This window comes from Oncorhynchus mykiss, chromosome 9, assembly GCF_013265735.2.
Source record: "Oncorhynchus mykiss isolate Arlee chromosome 9, USDA_OmykA_1.1, whole genome shotgun sequence".
NCBI lineage: Eukaryota > Metazoa > Chordata > Actinopteri > Salmoniformes > Salmonidae > Oncorhynchus > Oncorhynchus mykiss.
The window spans coordinates 65,225,518-65,241,370 of record NC_048573.1 but is presented as its reverse complement, the minus strand read 5'-3'; the positions used below and the strand labels follow the sequence as shown (position 1 = coordinate 65,241,370).

The window sequence follows — 15,853 nt, the reverse complement described above, 5'->3', positions numbered from 1 at the left end:
CCACGATCCTGGTCATTGTGGATCGTTTTTCTAAGTCCTGTCGTCTTCTCCCTTTGCCTGGTCTCTCTACAGCCCTACAAACTGCGGAGGCCCTGTTTACACACGTCTTCCGGCACTACGGGGTGCCTGAGGATATAGTGTCTAATCGGGGTCCCCAGTTCACATCAAGGGTCTGGAAGGTGTTCATGGAATGTCTGGGGGTCTCAATCGGCAGGTGGAGAGAGGTAACCAGGATTTGGGTAGGTTCCTGAGGTCTTATTGCCAGGACCGGCCATGGGCAGAGATGGCCCAGAACTCGCTCCGCCACTCCTCCACTAACCGGTTCTGGCTCCTTGGCATCAGAGTCAGACCGAGGCTCCTGCGGTGGATGACTGGTTCCGGCGCGTGGAAGAAACATGGGATGCCGCCCATGTCCGCCTTCAGCGCGCGTACTGCACCAGAAAGTTGGCGCAGACCGTCACCGCAGTGAGGCCCCGGTGTTCGCACTGGGGGACAGGGTCTGGCTCTCGAAACCTGCCCCTCCGCCTGCCATGTCGGAAGCTGGGTCCGCGGTTTGTGGGGCCATTTAAAGCCCTGAGGAGATTGAACGAGGTATGTTACAGGTTACAGCTTCCCCCCGATTACAGCATTAACCCCTCGTTCCATGTGTCTCTCCTCAGGCAGGTGGTGGCTAGCCCGCTCCAGCAGTCTGAGGTGTGGGAGGTTCCTCCACCCCTTCTGGACATCGAGAGGGCCCCGGCGTACTCCGTTCGTTCCATACTGGATTTGAGACGTCAGTCGATGGGCCTTCGGTACCTCGTGGACTGGGAGGGGTATGGTCCGGAGGAGAGATGCTGGTGTTCTGGTGGAGGACGTGTTGGATCCTTCCATGCTGCGAGATTTCCACCGTCTCCATCCGGATCGTCCTGCGCCCCGCCCTCCAGGGCGTCCCCGAGATCAGTGCCGACGCGCGGCTCCAGGGGGGTGTACTGTCACGACTTCCGCCGAAGTCGGTCCCTCTCCTTGTTCGGGCGGTGTTCGGCGGTCGACAACACCAACCTTCTAGCCATCACTGATCCATTTTTCATTTTCCATTGGTTTTGTCTTGTCTTCCTTCACACCTGGTTCCAATCCCATCAATTACTTGTTGTGTATTTAACCCTCTGTTTCCCATCATGTCCTTGTCGGAGATTGTTTGATTGTATGTTTGTGTATTATGTGTTGGTGCGCACCGGGTTTTGTACCCACATTTGATTATTTTGTAATTTTGGTTTTGGAGTTTTGTGAAGCACTGAATTAAACAACTCCGTTTATACCAAGTTCGATTCTCCTGCGCTTGACTTCCCTGCCACCAACACGCACCCTTTGCAGTGCACCTGTTAAAGTTAGTTAGGGTTTTCGGTGACAAGCATAAAAATGTCAGCCTTCTGAGGTTGAAGAGGCACTGTTGCCTATTGGGGGTGGTAAGAAAATTGGAGTGGGTCTAGGGTAACAGGTAGGATGGAGGTGATGTGATCCTTGACTAGTCTCTCAAAGCACTTCATGATGACAGAAGTGAGTGCAACGGGGCGATTGTCAATTATTTCAGTTACCTTAGCTTTCTTGGGAACAGGAACAATTGTGGCCATCTTGAAGCATGTGGGGACAGCAGACTGGGATAGGGATTGATTGAATATGTCCGTAAACACACCAGCCAGCTGGTCTGCGCATGCTCTGAGGACGCGGCTAGGGGATGCAGACTGGGCCAGCAGCTTTGCGAGGGTTAACACGTTTAAATATTTTACTCGCGTTGGTCACGGAGAAGGGGCTGCGTCGGTGGCACTGTATTGTCCTCAAAGTGCGCAAAGAAGTTGCTTAGTTTGTCTGCGAGCAAGACGTTGGTACGTGCTTTCAGATTTGCACAAATGCTGCCATCAATCCACGGTTTCTGCTTAGGGAAGGTTTTAATAGTAACAGTGGGTACAACATATCCTATACACTTCCTTATAAACTCGCTCACCGAGTCAGCGTATATGTCAATGTTATTGTCTGAGGCTACCCGGAACATATCCCAGTCCACGTGATCGATTGGTCAGACCAGCGTTGGCTAGACCCAAGCACGAGTGCTTCCTGTTTTAGTTTCTGCCTATAGGAGGGGAGTAACAAGATGGAGTCATGGTCATATTTGCCAAAAGGAGGGTGGGGGATGGCCTTGTATGCATCGTGGAAGTTAGAGTAGCAGTGTGTTACTGGCTTGTGTACTGCAATCGATATGCTGATTGAATTTAGGTAGACTTGTTCTGAGAATAGCTTTGTTAAAATCCCCAGCTACAATAAATGCAGCCTCAGGATATATGGTTTCCAGTTTGCATAAAGTCCAGTGAAGTTCCTTGATGGCTGTCTTGGTGTACGCTTGCGGGGGATATACATGGCTTTGGCGATAACCGAGGAGAGTTCTCTTGGAAGATAATACAGTCAGCATTTGATTATGAGGAATTCTAGGTGAGGTGACCAAAAGGACTTGTATGTTGTTACAATTACATCATGAGTCGTTAATCATGAAACATACACCCCCGCCCTTCTTCTTTACGAGAGAGATGTTTGTTCCTCTCGGCACGAAGCACTGAAAATCCTGTTGGCTGTACGGACTCCACCAGCATGTCCCCAGCTAGCCATGTCTCCGTGAAACAGAGTATGTTACAGTCCCGGATATCTCTTTGGAAAGCAACTCTTGCCCTAATTTCATTGACTTTGTTAACTAGGGACTGGTCATTAGCGAGTAATATACTCGGAAGCTGTGGGTGGTGTGTGCACGTCCGAAGCGTGTGTGTGTGTGTGTGTGTATATGTGTGTGCATGTGCATGTGCATGTGCATGTGTATGTGTGTGTGTGTGTGTGTGTGTGTTAAAAGAAGGCTGGTAGAGACAGAAGGAAGAGAGAAGCTATGCCTGGCTGGCATGAGAAAGGGCTGTGTTCGTTGCCTACTGATAGCCCAGATTGAGGAGGGTGAGCAGGGCTGAGGTATTTACAGGGCTTTGCACCTTCCTCTGTCGTGTGTGTGTGTGTGTGTGTGTGTGTGTGTGTGTGTGTGTGTGTGTGTGTGTGTGTGTGTGTGCGTGTGCGTGTGTGTACTAGAGCGATAAACGGAAAATTATCGACACAGGGTAATTTTGCTTACATCTTTCATGACGATAAATAACCTATAGGGCATAGAAGAGATATATGAAGTTTGAAAATAAATAAGTTTGCTAATATGGGTAATTGTTAATGGGACCATTGATAGCCACAACATTCAAAGTAGTTGTAGAAGGTAAAGGCCATTATGACACATCAAATTGCATTGTAAAAAGCTAAATAGTGAACGCCAGGTTCGGCAATTTACCTGTCTAACATCAGCACGCTTGCGCTCAGATGGGAGGGTTTGGAAATATTTTAGGTGCGTCCTTAAAAACATGATCCAAAGTGCTAATTTCAGGCAGCGCCAATAGAGATATTTAAGACCAACCAAAAGCTGGTTTTAGCGGTAACGCAGTTGGTTATTAACGCAGGTGAACGGAAAGGCTCTGGAGCAACGAACCGCCCTTGCTGTCTCTGCCTGGCCGGTTCCCCTCTTTCCACTGGGATTCTCTGCCTCTAACCCTATTACAGGGGCTGGCTTACTGGGGCTCTCTCATGCCGTCCCTGGAGGGGGTGCGTCACCTGAGTGGGTTGATTCACTGATGTGGTCATCCTGTCTGGGTTGGCGCCCCCCCCCTTGGGTTGTGCCGTGGCGGAGGTCTTTGTGGGCTATACTCAGCCTTGTCTCAGGATGGTAAGTTGGTGGTTGAAGATGTGCTGTGCTTTGGCAAAGTGGGTTATATCCTTCCTGTTTGGCCCTGTCCGAGGGTGTCCTCGGATGGGGCCACAGTGTCTTCTGACCCCTCCTGTCTCAGCCTCCAGTATTTATGCTGCAGTAGTTTATGTGTCGGGGGGGCTAGGGTCAGTTTGTTATATCTGGAGTACTTCTCCTGTCCTATTCGGTGTCCTGTGTGAATCTAAGTGTGCGTTCTCTAATTCTCTCCTTCTCTCTTTCTTTCTCTCTCTCGGAGGACCTGAGCCCTAGGACCATGCCCCAGGACTACCTGACATGATGACTCCTTGCTGTCCTCAGTCCACCTGGCCGTGCTGCTGCTCCAGTTTCAACTGACCTGAGCCCTAGGACCATTCCCCAGGACTACCTGACATGATGACTCCTTGCTGTCCCCAGTCCACCTGACTGTGCTGCTGCTCCAGTTTCAACTGTTCTGCCTTATTATTATTCGACCATGCTGGTCATTTATGAACATTTGAACATCTTGGCCATGTTCTGTTATAATCTCCACCCGGCACAGCCAGAAGAGGACTGGCCACCCCACATAGCCTGGTTCCTCTCTAGGTTTCTTCCTAGGTTTTGGCCTTTCTAGGGAGTTTTTCCTAGCCACTGTGCTTCTACACCTGCATTGCTTGCTGTTTGGGGTTTTAGGCTGGGTTTCTGTACAGCACTTTGAGATATCAGCTGATGTACGAAGGGCTATATAACCAGGCTACCTGGCACCCAGTAGGGTTTATACATGCAGTATGTCCTCTCATGCAACGACAGAAATACAATTGAACAGCTTATGTGGTTCTTGTTGAAACAAATATGCTACCAGCTCCCAGGGAAGCTTCCTCAATTATGGCTTAGTTGGATTTCAGTCATCCTAAATATTTGTGTAAGAAGTTGGCCCATTCACTTACATCAGCAAACAACAGAATAGTCTGAAGAACTCAGGCCCTGTCAAATTCACTATAAACCATTATCCACACAACATAAATAAAATGGACGAAAAGCAAGGAAAGAAATTAATTGCAAAATAAATAAGTGGGTATTTGCTGACTGTGCTCTATTGCTAAATAGTAGAAATTTTGTAGCGTAGAGAGAAAGACAGGGGAGCTTACTGTGCAGTTTGTCCCAAAGGATTTGTTTGATACTTAGCCTACCTGAAATAGATTGACTCATCATTATTCCTCACACACAAACACAAATGCACGTGCACACAAATAAAAACATCTTTAATTCCACATCTTTCTACCCCCACTTCATCAATCCAGTACAGTATGTGGATTCCTGGTTGATCCTTTGCTTCCTGTCTTCCTGTGGCTGTGCCATTAGAGGATTCCAGAGGTAAGACAGATCCCGTTATGTAAAGACTTCAAGGAGGATAACGTTGCCTCACTCAAACGACCCAGACACACACAATGTCCCTTACAGTAAATTAGCTGAAAAACATACCGTTTTTTTTTACTCACAAAGGAAGAGTACAGTGAGGAATATGACTGTCATTGTAGTTCAGTCCTGAAGACTGGTGCCACTGTAGGTCAGTTCCTGAGCCCTGACTGAGCTGAAGGGTACTGTAGGTCAGTTCCTGAGCCCTGACTGAGCTGAAGGGTACTGTAGGTCAGTTCCTGAGCCCTGACTGAGCTGAAGGGTACTGAGCTGAAGGGTACTGTGTGTGTACATGTGTGTAATGTTTACTGTTAATTTTGGTTGTTTATTTAACTTTAGTTTATGATCTATTTCACTTGCTTTGGCAATGTAAACATATGCTTCCTATACCAATAAAGCCCTTTGAATTGAATTGAGAGAGAGAGAGGAGGAGGGGAGGGGTGACAGGGTCACACCTAGGGACCCTATCACCCCCGGTAGTGAGTGTTGCAACTGACGACAGATGATTTGTACGTGCTACACGCTTCAGCGGTCCCGTTCTTTGAGCTTGTGTGGCCTACCATTGAGCCGGTGTTGCTCCTAGACGTTTACAATAAGAGCACTTAAAGTTGACCGGGGCAGCTCTAGCAGGGCAGAAATTTGACGAACTGACTTGTTGGAAAGGTAGGCCATTCTACTGCCAATGTTTGTCTATGAAGATCGCATGGCCTTGTGCTCAATTTTATACACTTGTCAGCAACGGGTGTGGCTGAAATAGCCAAATTCACTAATTTTAAGAGGTGTCCACATACACTATATATACAAAAGTATGTTGATTTAATTTCCCTTTTGTACTTCAACTATTTGCACATTGTTACCACACTGTTCATATCCACAATATAACATTTGAAATGTCTCTATTCTTTTGAAACTTTTGTGAGTGTAATATTTGAATTGAGAGAGAGAGAGAGAAAGTGTGAGGGAGACAGTAGAGGCCATGGGGTTCCTTTATTTCTGTTCTTTCACAGTGAATGGAGTGTCATTTTCCTACTGATATATTGACCTACTTAAAGAAATAAGCAAGGCCCATGTTGTCTGCCAGCTCCGCCTGCCCTGTCACAACGTACTGTATATCAGTACATTCACTGAGAGCGCAGCAGTAGGTCAACCCTGTACAGAGATAGAACAACAGCCAAACGAAAAGAGAGAGGGAAATGTAGAGAGAGAGAGAACGATAAAGAAAGATGGAGTTAGAGAGGGAGCGAAAAAGAGAGAGGGAGAGAGGATCGAGCGAGAAAGAAGAGTGTCCGCCTTGTAAGATCTGGGTGAACTGAACACACTTTGGGATCCAATTTGCTATAGTAATTACCTTGAACTGGTGATAATGCTGTAAGTAAAGTACTCTGATTCCCAACACACACACACACACACACACACACACACACACACACACACACACACACACTAGACTGTGGTCAGGACTCAGGGGGGGAAGGCATGCCGAAAGGAAACTGCTGGGAAAGAGCAGGGAGTTTTGTTTGCACCCCCTGACACCAGCTTTCTGTGTTGTATGTGTGTACAGCCAGAGTCAGACCTTTAATTCAGTGGCCAAATAAACTTTCCACTTTTGGAACAAATAGGGAACACTGTAAACTCCCTAAATACACATAAATACATGGGTTTGTTTAGGCATCAGCTTTACTGTCCAGCCACTGTTGGGGTAATATGTCCTGCTTAAGAGAGGGAGAGAGAGACTAATGGGAATGAGTGGGAGAGAGGGGAAGAGAGAAGGAGAGATGGAGGTAGGGGGAGAGAGATAGAGAGAGGGGGGGAAAGGGAAGGAGAGATGGAGGTAGGGAGAGAGACAGAGAGGGAAGGGAAGGAGAGATGGAGGTAGGGGGAGAGAGAGAGAGAGAGAGAGAGAGAGAGAGAGAGAGAGGGGGGGGGGGGAAAGGAAGGAGAGAGAGAGCGAGAGGGAAGGGAAGAAGAGAGGGAGGTAGGGGGAGAGAGAGAGAGAGAGAGAGAGAGAGAGAGAGAGGGAAGGGAAGAAGAGAGGGAGGTAGGGGGAGAGAGAGAGAGAGAGAGAGAGAGAGAGGGAGGGGGGGGGGAAAGGGAAGGAGAGAGAGAGAGAGAGGGAAGGGAAGGGAAGGAGAGAGGGAGGTAGGGAGAGAGAGAGAGAGAGAGAGAGGGGGAAAGGGAAGGAGAGAGAGAGAGTGAGAGGGAAGGGAAGAGGAGAGGGAGGTATGGGGAGAGAGAGAGAGAGAGAGAGAGAGAGAGAGAGAGAGGGAGAGAGAGAGGGAAGGGAAGGAGAGATGGAGGTAGGGGGAGAGAGAGAGAGAGAGAGAGAGAGAGAGAGAGAGAGAGAGAGGGGAAAGGGAAGGAGAGAGAGAGAGAGGGAAGGGAAGGAGAGAGGGAGGTAGGAGGAGAGAAAGAGAGAGGGAGAGGGGGAAAGGGAAGGAGAGAGGGAGGTAGGTAGGGGGAGAGAGAGAGAGAGGGAGAGGGGGAAAGGGAAGGAGAGAGGGAGTTAGGTGGAAAGAGAGAGAAAGGTTCTAGCATGTGTTCACTGCTGAGTTGTTATGTGGTTACACGTATGTGTCCTGTTATGGAGCCTAGTATGGGACATCCCACTGAAGGCCTCCACATAGCCCAGCAACTACTAGGTTGATACGTGGGTGTTATGTGGCTATACCTGTCCTGTTCTGGGGCTTTGGGACAGTACAGAGGGCCAGAACATCCATTATTTAATCTTGTGTTGGAGCTGTTGTCAAGGGAGAGAGGCCTCATTGTTTACAGTCTGTTGGACCGAATGCCTCTCATCTAAGGCTTTAAAGCAGGGGAGACGGAGAGAACGGCCAAGGCTGATGACTCTAGTACACAAACCTGCCTGGATTTCAAATATTTTACACACAATTTATATTATGCCTGCTTGAAGAGTGAAATGAATAGTAAAAGACGAACTCCCGAAAGACTATTATTTTTCTCCCCCGTCAGTTAGGCTACAAAGCAATTGGATGTGAGTGAAATTTCCATATTACTTCTGTAATATCTCCACAAAGACAATGCAGTGTTTCATTTGCCTGACGGGGACTGGGTGGAGAGCAATGTTTCAGCCACAGCAGACCATCAAGATCTGTTCTGGTAAATGAAACCCTTCACAGTCACTACTGTTCCTTCAGTAGCCATTGAATTGAAAATAAACTCCAGCACAATGGTGATCTTGATGCTCCACAGATTTAATGGATCTATATGGCATTGTTTCTATTGAAACCCATCTCTGTTCATGCAAGCACTGAAATTACTATCATCGTAATAACGATCTGAACGGTTCTTCATCAAAATAGATTTACTGTGGCCTCCCGAGTGGCGCGGTGGTCTAAGGCACTGCTTCGCTGTGCCACTAGAGATTCTGGGTTTGAGTCCAGGCTCTGTCGCAGCCAGCCGTGACCGGGAGACCCATGGGACGGTGCACAGTTGACCCAGCGTCATCCAGGTTAGGGTTTGGCCGGCAAGGATGTCCTTGTCCCATCGCACACTAGTGACTCCTGTGGCGGGCCGGGTGCAGTGCACGCTGACACGGTTGCCAGGTGCACTGTGTTTCCTCCGACACATTGGTGCGGCTGGCTTCCGGTTTAAGTTGGCATTGTGTCAAGAAGCAGTGAGGCTTGGCTGGGTTGTGTTTAAGAGGAAGCATGGCTTTCGACCTTTGCCTCTCCCGAGTCCGTACGGGAGTTGCAGGGATGAGACGACAAGACTGTAACTACCAATTTGATACCACAAAATTGGGGAGAAAATTTAGATGTGACAAGGAGGACACGGAGTTAGGAGAGAGAGTGTGTTTGTGTCTAGAAGAGGAGGACACGGAGTTAGGAGAGAGTGTGTGTTTGTGACTAGAAGAGGAGGACATGGAGTTAGGAGAGAGAGTGTGTTTGTGACTAGAAGAGGAGGACACAGAGTTAGGAGAGAGAGTGTGTTTGTGACTAGAAGAGGAGGACATGGAGTTAGGAGAGTGTGTGTTTGTGACTAGAAGAGGAGGACATGGAGTTAGGAGAGTGTGTGTTTGTGACTAGAAGAGGAGGACATGGAGTTAGGAGAGTGTGTTTGTGACTAGAAGAGGAGGACATGGAGTTAGGAGAGAGTGTGTTTGTGACTAGAAGAGGAGGACATGGAGTAAGGAGAGAGTGTGTTTGTGACTAGAAGAGGAGGACATGGAGTTAGGAGAGAGTGTGTTTGTGACTATAAGAGGAGGACATGGAGTTAGGAGAGTGTGTGTTTGTGACTAGAAGAGGAGGACATGGAGTTAGGAGAGTGTGTTTGTGACTAGAAGAGGAGGACATGGAGTTAGGAGAGAGTGTGTTTGTGTCTAGAAGAGAAGGACATGGAGGTAGGAGAGAGAGTGTTTGTGTCTAGAAGAGGTGGACATGGAGGTAGGAGAGTGTGTTTGTGACTAGAAGAGGTGGACATGGAGTTAGGAGAGAGTGTGTTTGAGTCTAGAAGAGGAGGACATGGAGGTAGGAGAGTGTGTGTTTGTCTAGAAGAGGAGGACATGGAGTTAGGAGAGAGTGTGTTTGTGACTAGAAGAGGAGGACATGGAGGTAGGAGAGTGTGTTTGTGACTAGAAGAGGAGGACATGGAGTTAGGAGAGAGTGTGTGTTTGTGTCTAGAAGAGGAGGACATGGAGTTAGGAGAGAGTGTGTTTGTGTCTAGAAGAGGAGGACATGGAGTTAGGAGAGTGTGTGTATTTGTGTCTAGAAGAGGTGGACATGGAGTTAGGAGAGAGTGTGTGTTTGTGTCTAGAAGAGGAGGACATGGAGTTAGGAGAGAGAGTGTGTTTGTGACTAGAAGAGGAGGACATGGAGTTAGGAGAGAGAGTGTGTTTGTGTCTAGAAGAGGAGGACATGGAGTTAGGAGAGAGTGTGTTTGTGACTAGAAGAGGAGGACATGGAGTTAGGAGAGTGTGTTTGTGACTAGAAGAGGAGGACATGGAGTTAGGAGAGAGTGTGTTTGTGTCTAGAAGAGAAGGACATGGAGGTAGGAGAGAGAGTGTTTGTGTCTAGAAGAGGTGGACATGGAGGTAGGAGAGTGTGTTTGTGACTAGAAGAGGAGGACATGGAGTTAGGAGAGAGTGTGTTTGTGACTAGAAGAGGAGGACATGGAGTTAGGAGAGAGTGTGTTTGTGTCTAGAAGAGGTGGACATGGAGTTAGGACAGAGTGTTTGTGTCTAGAAGAGGAGGACATGGAGTTAGGAGAGAGAGTGAGAGAGCTAAATTATAGGTGGGCTATGTACAGGTGCAGTAATCTGTGAGCTGCTCTGACAGTTGGTGCTTAAAGCTAGTGAGGGAGATAAGTGTTTCTCGTTTCAGAGATTTTTGTAGTTCGTTCCAGTCATTGGCAGCAGAGAACTGGAAGGAGAGGCGGCCAAAGAAATAATTGGTTTTGGGGGTGACTAGAGAGATATACCTGCTGGAGCGTGTGCTACAGGTGGGAGATGCTATGGTGACCAGCGAGCTGAGATAAGGGGGGACTTTACCTAGCAGGGTTTTGTAGATGACATGGAGCCAGTGGGTTTGGCGACGAGTATGAAGCGAGGGCCAGCCAACGAGAGCGTACAGGTCGCAATGGTGGGTAGTATATGGGGCTTTGGTGACAAAACGGATTGCACTGTGATAGAGTGCATCCAATTTGTTGAGTAGGGTATTGGAGGCTATTATGTAAATGACATCGCCGAAATCGAGGATTGGTTGGATGGTCAGTTTTACACGAGTATGTTTGGCAGCATGAGTGAAGGATGCTTTGTTGCGAAATAGGAAGTCAATTCTAGATTTAACTTTGGATTGGAGATGTTTGATGTGGGTCTGGAAGGAGAGTTTACAGTCTAACCAGGAGAGAGTATGTTTGTGTCTAGAAGAGGAGGACATGGAGTAAGGAGAGAGTGTGTGTTAGTGTCTAGAAGAGGAGGACATGGAGTTAGGAGAGAGAGTGTTTGTGTCTAGAAGAGGATGACATGGAGTTAGGAGAGAGTGTGTTTGTGTCTAGAAGAAGAGGAAATGGAATTAGGAGAGAGTGTGTGTGTTTGTGTCTAGAAGAGGCGGACATGGAGTTAGGAGAGAGAGAGTGTGTGTTTGTGTCTAGATTAGGAAGACATGGAGTTAGGAGAGAGTGTGTTTGTGTCTAGAAGAGGAGGACATGGAGTTAGGAGATAGTGTGTTTGTGTGTAGAAGAGGAGGACATGGAGTTAGGAGAGAGAGTGTTTGTGTCTAGAAGAGGAGGACATGGAGTTAGGAGAGAGTGTTTGTGTCTAGAAGAGGAGGACATGGAGTTAGGAGAGAGAGTGTGTGTTTGTGTCTAGATTAGGAAGACATGGAGTTAGGAGAGAGTGTGTTTGTGTCTAGAAGAGGAGGACATGGAGTTAGGAGAGAGTGTGTTTGTGTGTAGAAGAGGAGGACATGGAGTTAGGAGAGAGAGTGTTTGTGTCTAGAAGAGGAGGGCATGGAGTTAGGAGAGAGTGTTTGTGTCTAGAAGAGGAGGACATGGAGTTAGGCGAGAGAGTGTGTGTTTGTGTCTAGAAGAGGAGGACATGGAGTTAGGAGAGAGTGTGTTTGTGTCTAGAAGAGGAGGACATGGAGTTAGGAGAGAGTGTGTTTGTGTCTAGAAGAGGAGGACATGGAGTTAGGAGAGAGAGAGTGTGTTTGTGTCTAACACATTTTGACCCAGACTGAGGCAACCAACGCTTGTACGAAGTCAGTCTGGGGATCCAGTGTACTCACAGAACTGCCAGAGATAGGAGATCTGGAGAGGGGAATGTGATACAACTAGCCTGGTTCCAGATCTGTTTGTACCGTCTTGCCAATTTCTATGGTAACAGTCACACCAATGACCATAGGAGTTGACAAGACAGCACAATTAGATCTGGAACCAGGCATGAATACAACAGAACACAACAGAGAACTTGATGACCTATCCATGGGAGACGCATCCAAGCTCAGACACAATGACATACACATTAATATAAACTTCCCTCTCTCTATTTCAACACCAATGTTCATGTTTTATTTAGCTTTCAGCACAACAACAGAGGAGGATTTATTCCACTGAGCTATTTCATAAATGTTGAATCCAAAAGACCCATCTGTGTGCACTTAATGGTGTTTTTCTCCAGCAATAACAAACGTGTTTGTTCTGGCTGTCAGCCACTTGTCTGATGAGTCGTCTCCCCATGCCAGACTGACTGTTGGGAGGGAGAGTGTTCGTGGCCTAACAGATGTGAGGTATGGCACACAGACACTTGTCGTCTCCGTTAGGAGCCTCCTTCATACGCATACATACACACAGGGAGGCTGTACATGATGCGAGTTTATAGGGTGTAGAACAGCAATGGAGAGGGTGGCTGTTAGATGGGAGTTTCTTGCCTGGGAACAGCCTCTCAGAGAGACCACACATATCAGATGAGGCAGAGTTTAGACATGAGCAGACACATCCCTCTGAAAAGCCAGACTAAACAACAGGACTTCATTAGAGAGCGCTATAACTCACTCGACTATAACAGCCATCCCAGCCCAGCCAGACATGGCATTCAGACATGGCAGATGCTACACCCATGTCCTTCAGACAGACAGAGAGGGCAGAACCTGACCAATGTTACATTGGCTGAACAAGGCTTTATGTCTTTACTGCACTAATTAAATGGCGATGTGAGTGCCAAGACATGGCCACCATGGTTTGTACTGAATATCATCTGTGGATGAGCTGAATGGGAAGCGAGGTTAGTGAAGCTAAAGAGCCATCAGAAAACATCTAAACCCAATGTCCTTTCTAAACCCAATTTTCATTGTTGGACATAAAAAACACTAAGGAATCAGCTCCAAGTGATTTTAATTGAAGAAATCTGTTCCCAAGTATTCCCACACATAATAGAGAGACACATCGTATTCAAATGTAAGCGAGGTTTGAAATTATTATGTTTTAGTCAATTCCGGTCAATTTGCAATCTACACATTTTTGTAATTACAGTCGGTTCCGGCCCCCCGACCAGCCGCTCCAGGCAAAATTGGCCCGCAGCTGAATCTCAAATCAAATCAAATTTGATTTTATGTCACAATACAACAAGTGTAGACCTTACTGTGAAATGCTTACTGAAAAGCCCAAACCAACAATGCAGTTGTAAGAAAATAGAGTTAAGAAAAAAATTACAAAGGTAATGTTGTGGAAATTCTTACTCTGAGACACTCTAAGTCAATCTTAAATTAATCATTGTTTATTGTCAGTGCGTCGGAGAGGTTCCAACAAATTTAATGCACCATAGTGGACATCTGTCAGAAGTTCTAACGGGGCAGTCCTGTTTAGTTCTTATATACTGCAGACAAGTCATATTTGCATGATTTAGCTTATTAATAATTCATTAATAATTAATGTTTGTTTAATTCATGTGACCAACCAATACTGGTTCAAGCATGTGACAGACCAACACCTCACAATGCTTCTTCTCTCCAAACTGAGACCATGAAACTGAGATATCCCTTTCTCTTAACAAGGTTCTGGGCGTAGTGCCAAATTGCCGACACTGAGAGTGAAGATTTGTTCAATCAGTCACTTGCATGAACACAGAAATTGGTTTACAGAAAAGCACAAACATAGAAAAAACCCGGATCCATTGTGGAGGCTGTGGGGATGGTCCAGTCCATCAGTCTAAGACATGTGCTACTGAAATTGTATATGGTTATATTACGTAAGAACAAGGGTGCAAAACTAATACAAATATTATTATTTTATGACAAATGTGCTTTCTCCCGTGATGAACAGCGGTTGCTGTCCGGGGTTCTGAAACACATCAGTGCACTGTTGAATTGGCGCCTTTTCCTAGACCATGTTGCTATATGCATAACAGCAAAGTTAATCAGCATACTGGTGTGGAGAACAATGTGGTGGAGGCAGCAGCGGAGTTAGGAGATGAGAAAACAGCCCTTGTCTTATTGTCTAAGAAGAGAGTGAGGAGAGAGGAAACTCCAACTTAATTAGGTCTATAATCAACTGTTAAATGTACCTACTGATTCTGTGAGCAGAGCCTCATGCAAGACATCAGTCAAGAAGTTAAAGCTTGCTTGCAAATGGGTCTTCCAAATGGACAATGACCCCAAGCATACTTCCAAAGTTGTGGCAAAATGGCTTAAGGACAACAAAGTCAAGGTATTGGAGTGGCCCTCACAAAGCCCTGACCTAAATCCCATAGAACATTTGTGGGCAGAACTGAAAAAGCGTGTGCGAGCAAGGAAGCCAACGAATCTGACTTAGTTACACCAGCTCTGTCAGGAGGAATGGGCCAAAATTCACCCAACTTATTGTGGGAAGCTTGTGGAAGGCTACCCGAAATGTTTGACCCAAGTTAAACAATTTAAAGGCAATGCTACCAAATACTAATTGAGTGTATGTAAACTTCTGACCCACTGGGAATGTGATGAAAGAAATAAAAGCTGAAATAAATCATTCTCTCTAATGTTTTTCCTAAACAAATGAGGGATTTCAGTAACAGAATTTTGAGTCCGAAGTGGCTGTACTTATATTGCATCTTCTGCATCATGGAAGGCACAATACGCACTGTTGATGTTCGGTGGTGGTTGCTGCAGCAGAGAGGAGAGAGAGACATTGGGTGCTAGTCACAGTCACTCGCTGTCATTGTTTTTAACACGGTCGAACTCCCGGTTATTTACTCCCGGTCTTAATGATTTAATTATTTAATCAAACAGTGTGTTTAAAGCTCAGTGCATGTAGTTGATTTGATTAAAACACATAGGATGTGTCTATAAAAATTTCAACCAATCGATTGGTCGAAAGGCCAGACGACTCTCAGTCTATCATAATTTGTTTTAGTAGGGGACAGCCCTAAACTGTACTTACAGATATCAGGCGACTCGTCCGACCCATCTGGACAATCCTTCTCACCATCACAGCGCCATCCTTTAGAGATGCAGGTCACCTGATCTTTACACACAAACTGCTTAGGACTACACGTCTTCGGAGCTGGAAAAGACAGAACACAGAACACATGTACTATTACCAACATTTGTTTTTGTTTGTTTGTTTTTTTTACCCCTTTTTCCTCCTCAATTCCGTGGTATTCAGTTGGTAGTAGTTACATGCTTATATCATCGCTGCAACTCCTGTACGGACTCAGGAGAGGCGAAGGTTGAGAGCCATGTGTCCTCCAAAGCACAACCTAGCCGAATTGATTCTTGAAACAATGCACATCCAACCCGGAAGCCAGCCACACCAATGTGTTGGAGGAAACACCGTACACCTGGCAACCTGGTCAGCGTGCACTGCGCTTGGCCCCCCACAGGAGTAGCTAGTGCGCGATGAGACAAGGATATCCTTACCGGTCAAACCCTCCCTAAACCGGACGACGCTAGGCCAATTGTGCGTCGCCCCATGGACCTCCCGGTTGCGGCCGGCTGCGACAGAGCCTGGGCTCGATCCCAGAGTCTCTGGTGGCACAGCTAACACTGAGATGCAGTGCCTTAGACCACTGCGCCACCCGGGAGGCTCAACATTTTGTTTTTCTAGTTATTTATTTTTGTATGTTTTCCCCTAAAACCAAACTAGTATACTGTATTCCTGTACTTCTGTAAAGGCATTCATGTTTTATTTTAAACTGAACAGAAAGCAGGCTAGTAGACCACCACTGAATATATTTCTTGAATC

At 46.7% G+C, this 15,853-nt stretch overlaps 1 protein-coding gene across 3 annotated transcripts in view; it reads right to left on the bottom strand.

Annotated features, from left to right (window-relative positions):
- LOC110531237 (low-density lipoprotein receptor-related protein 1) overlaps window positions 1-15,853 on the bottom strand; it is a 214,679-nt gene that overhangs the window by 159,877 nt on the left and 38,949 nt on the right. For all 3 annotated transcript variants that reach the window (XM_036988705.1, XM_036988706.1, XM_036988707.1), the window contains exon 2: window positions 15,050-15,172. In XM_036988705.1, coding sequence (XP_036844600.1) covers window positions 15,050-15,172 — 123 coding nt within the window. The remainder of the gene's footprint in view (window positions 1-15,049; window positions 15,173-15,853) is intronic.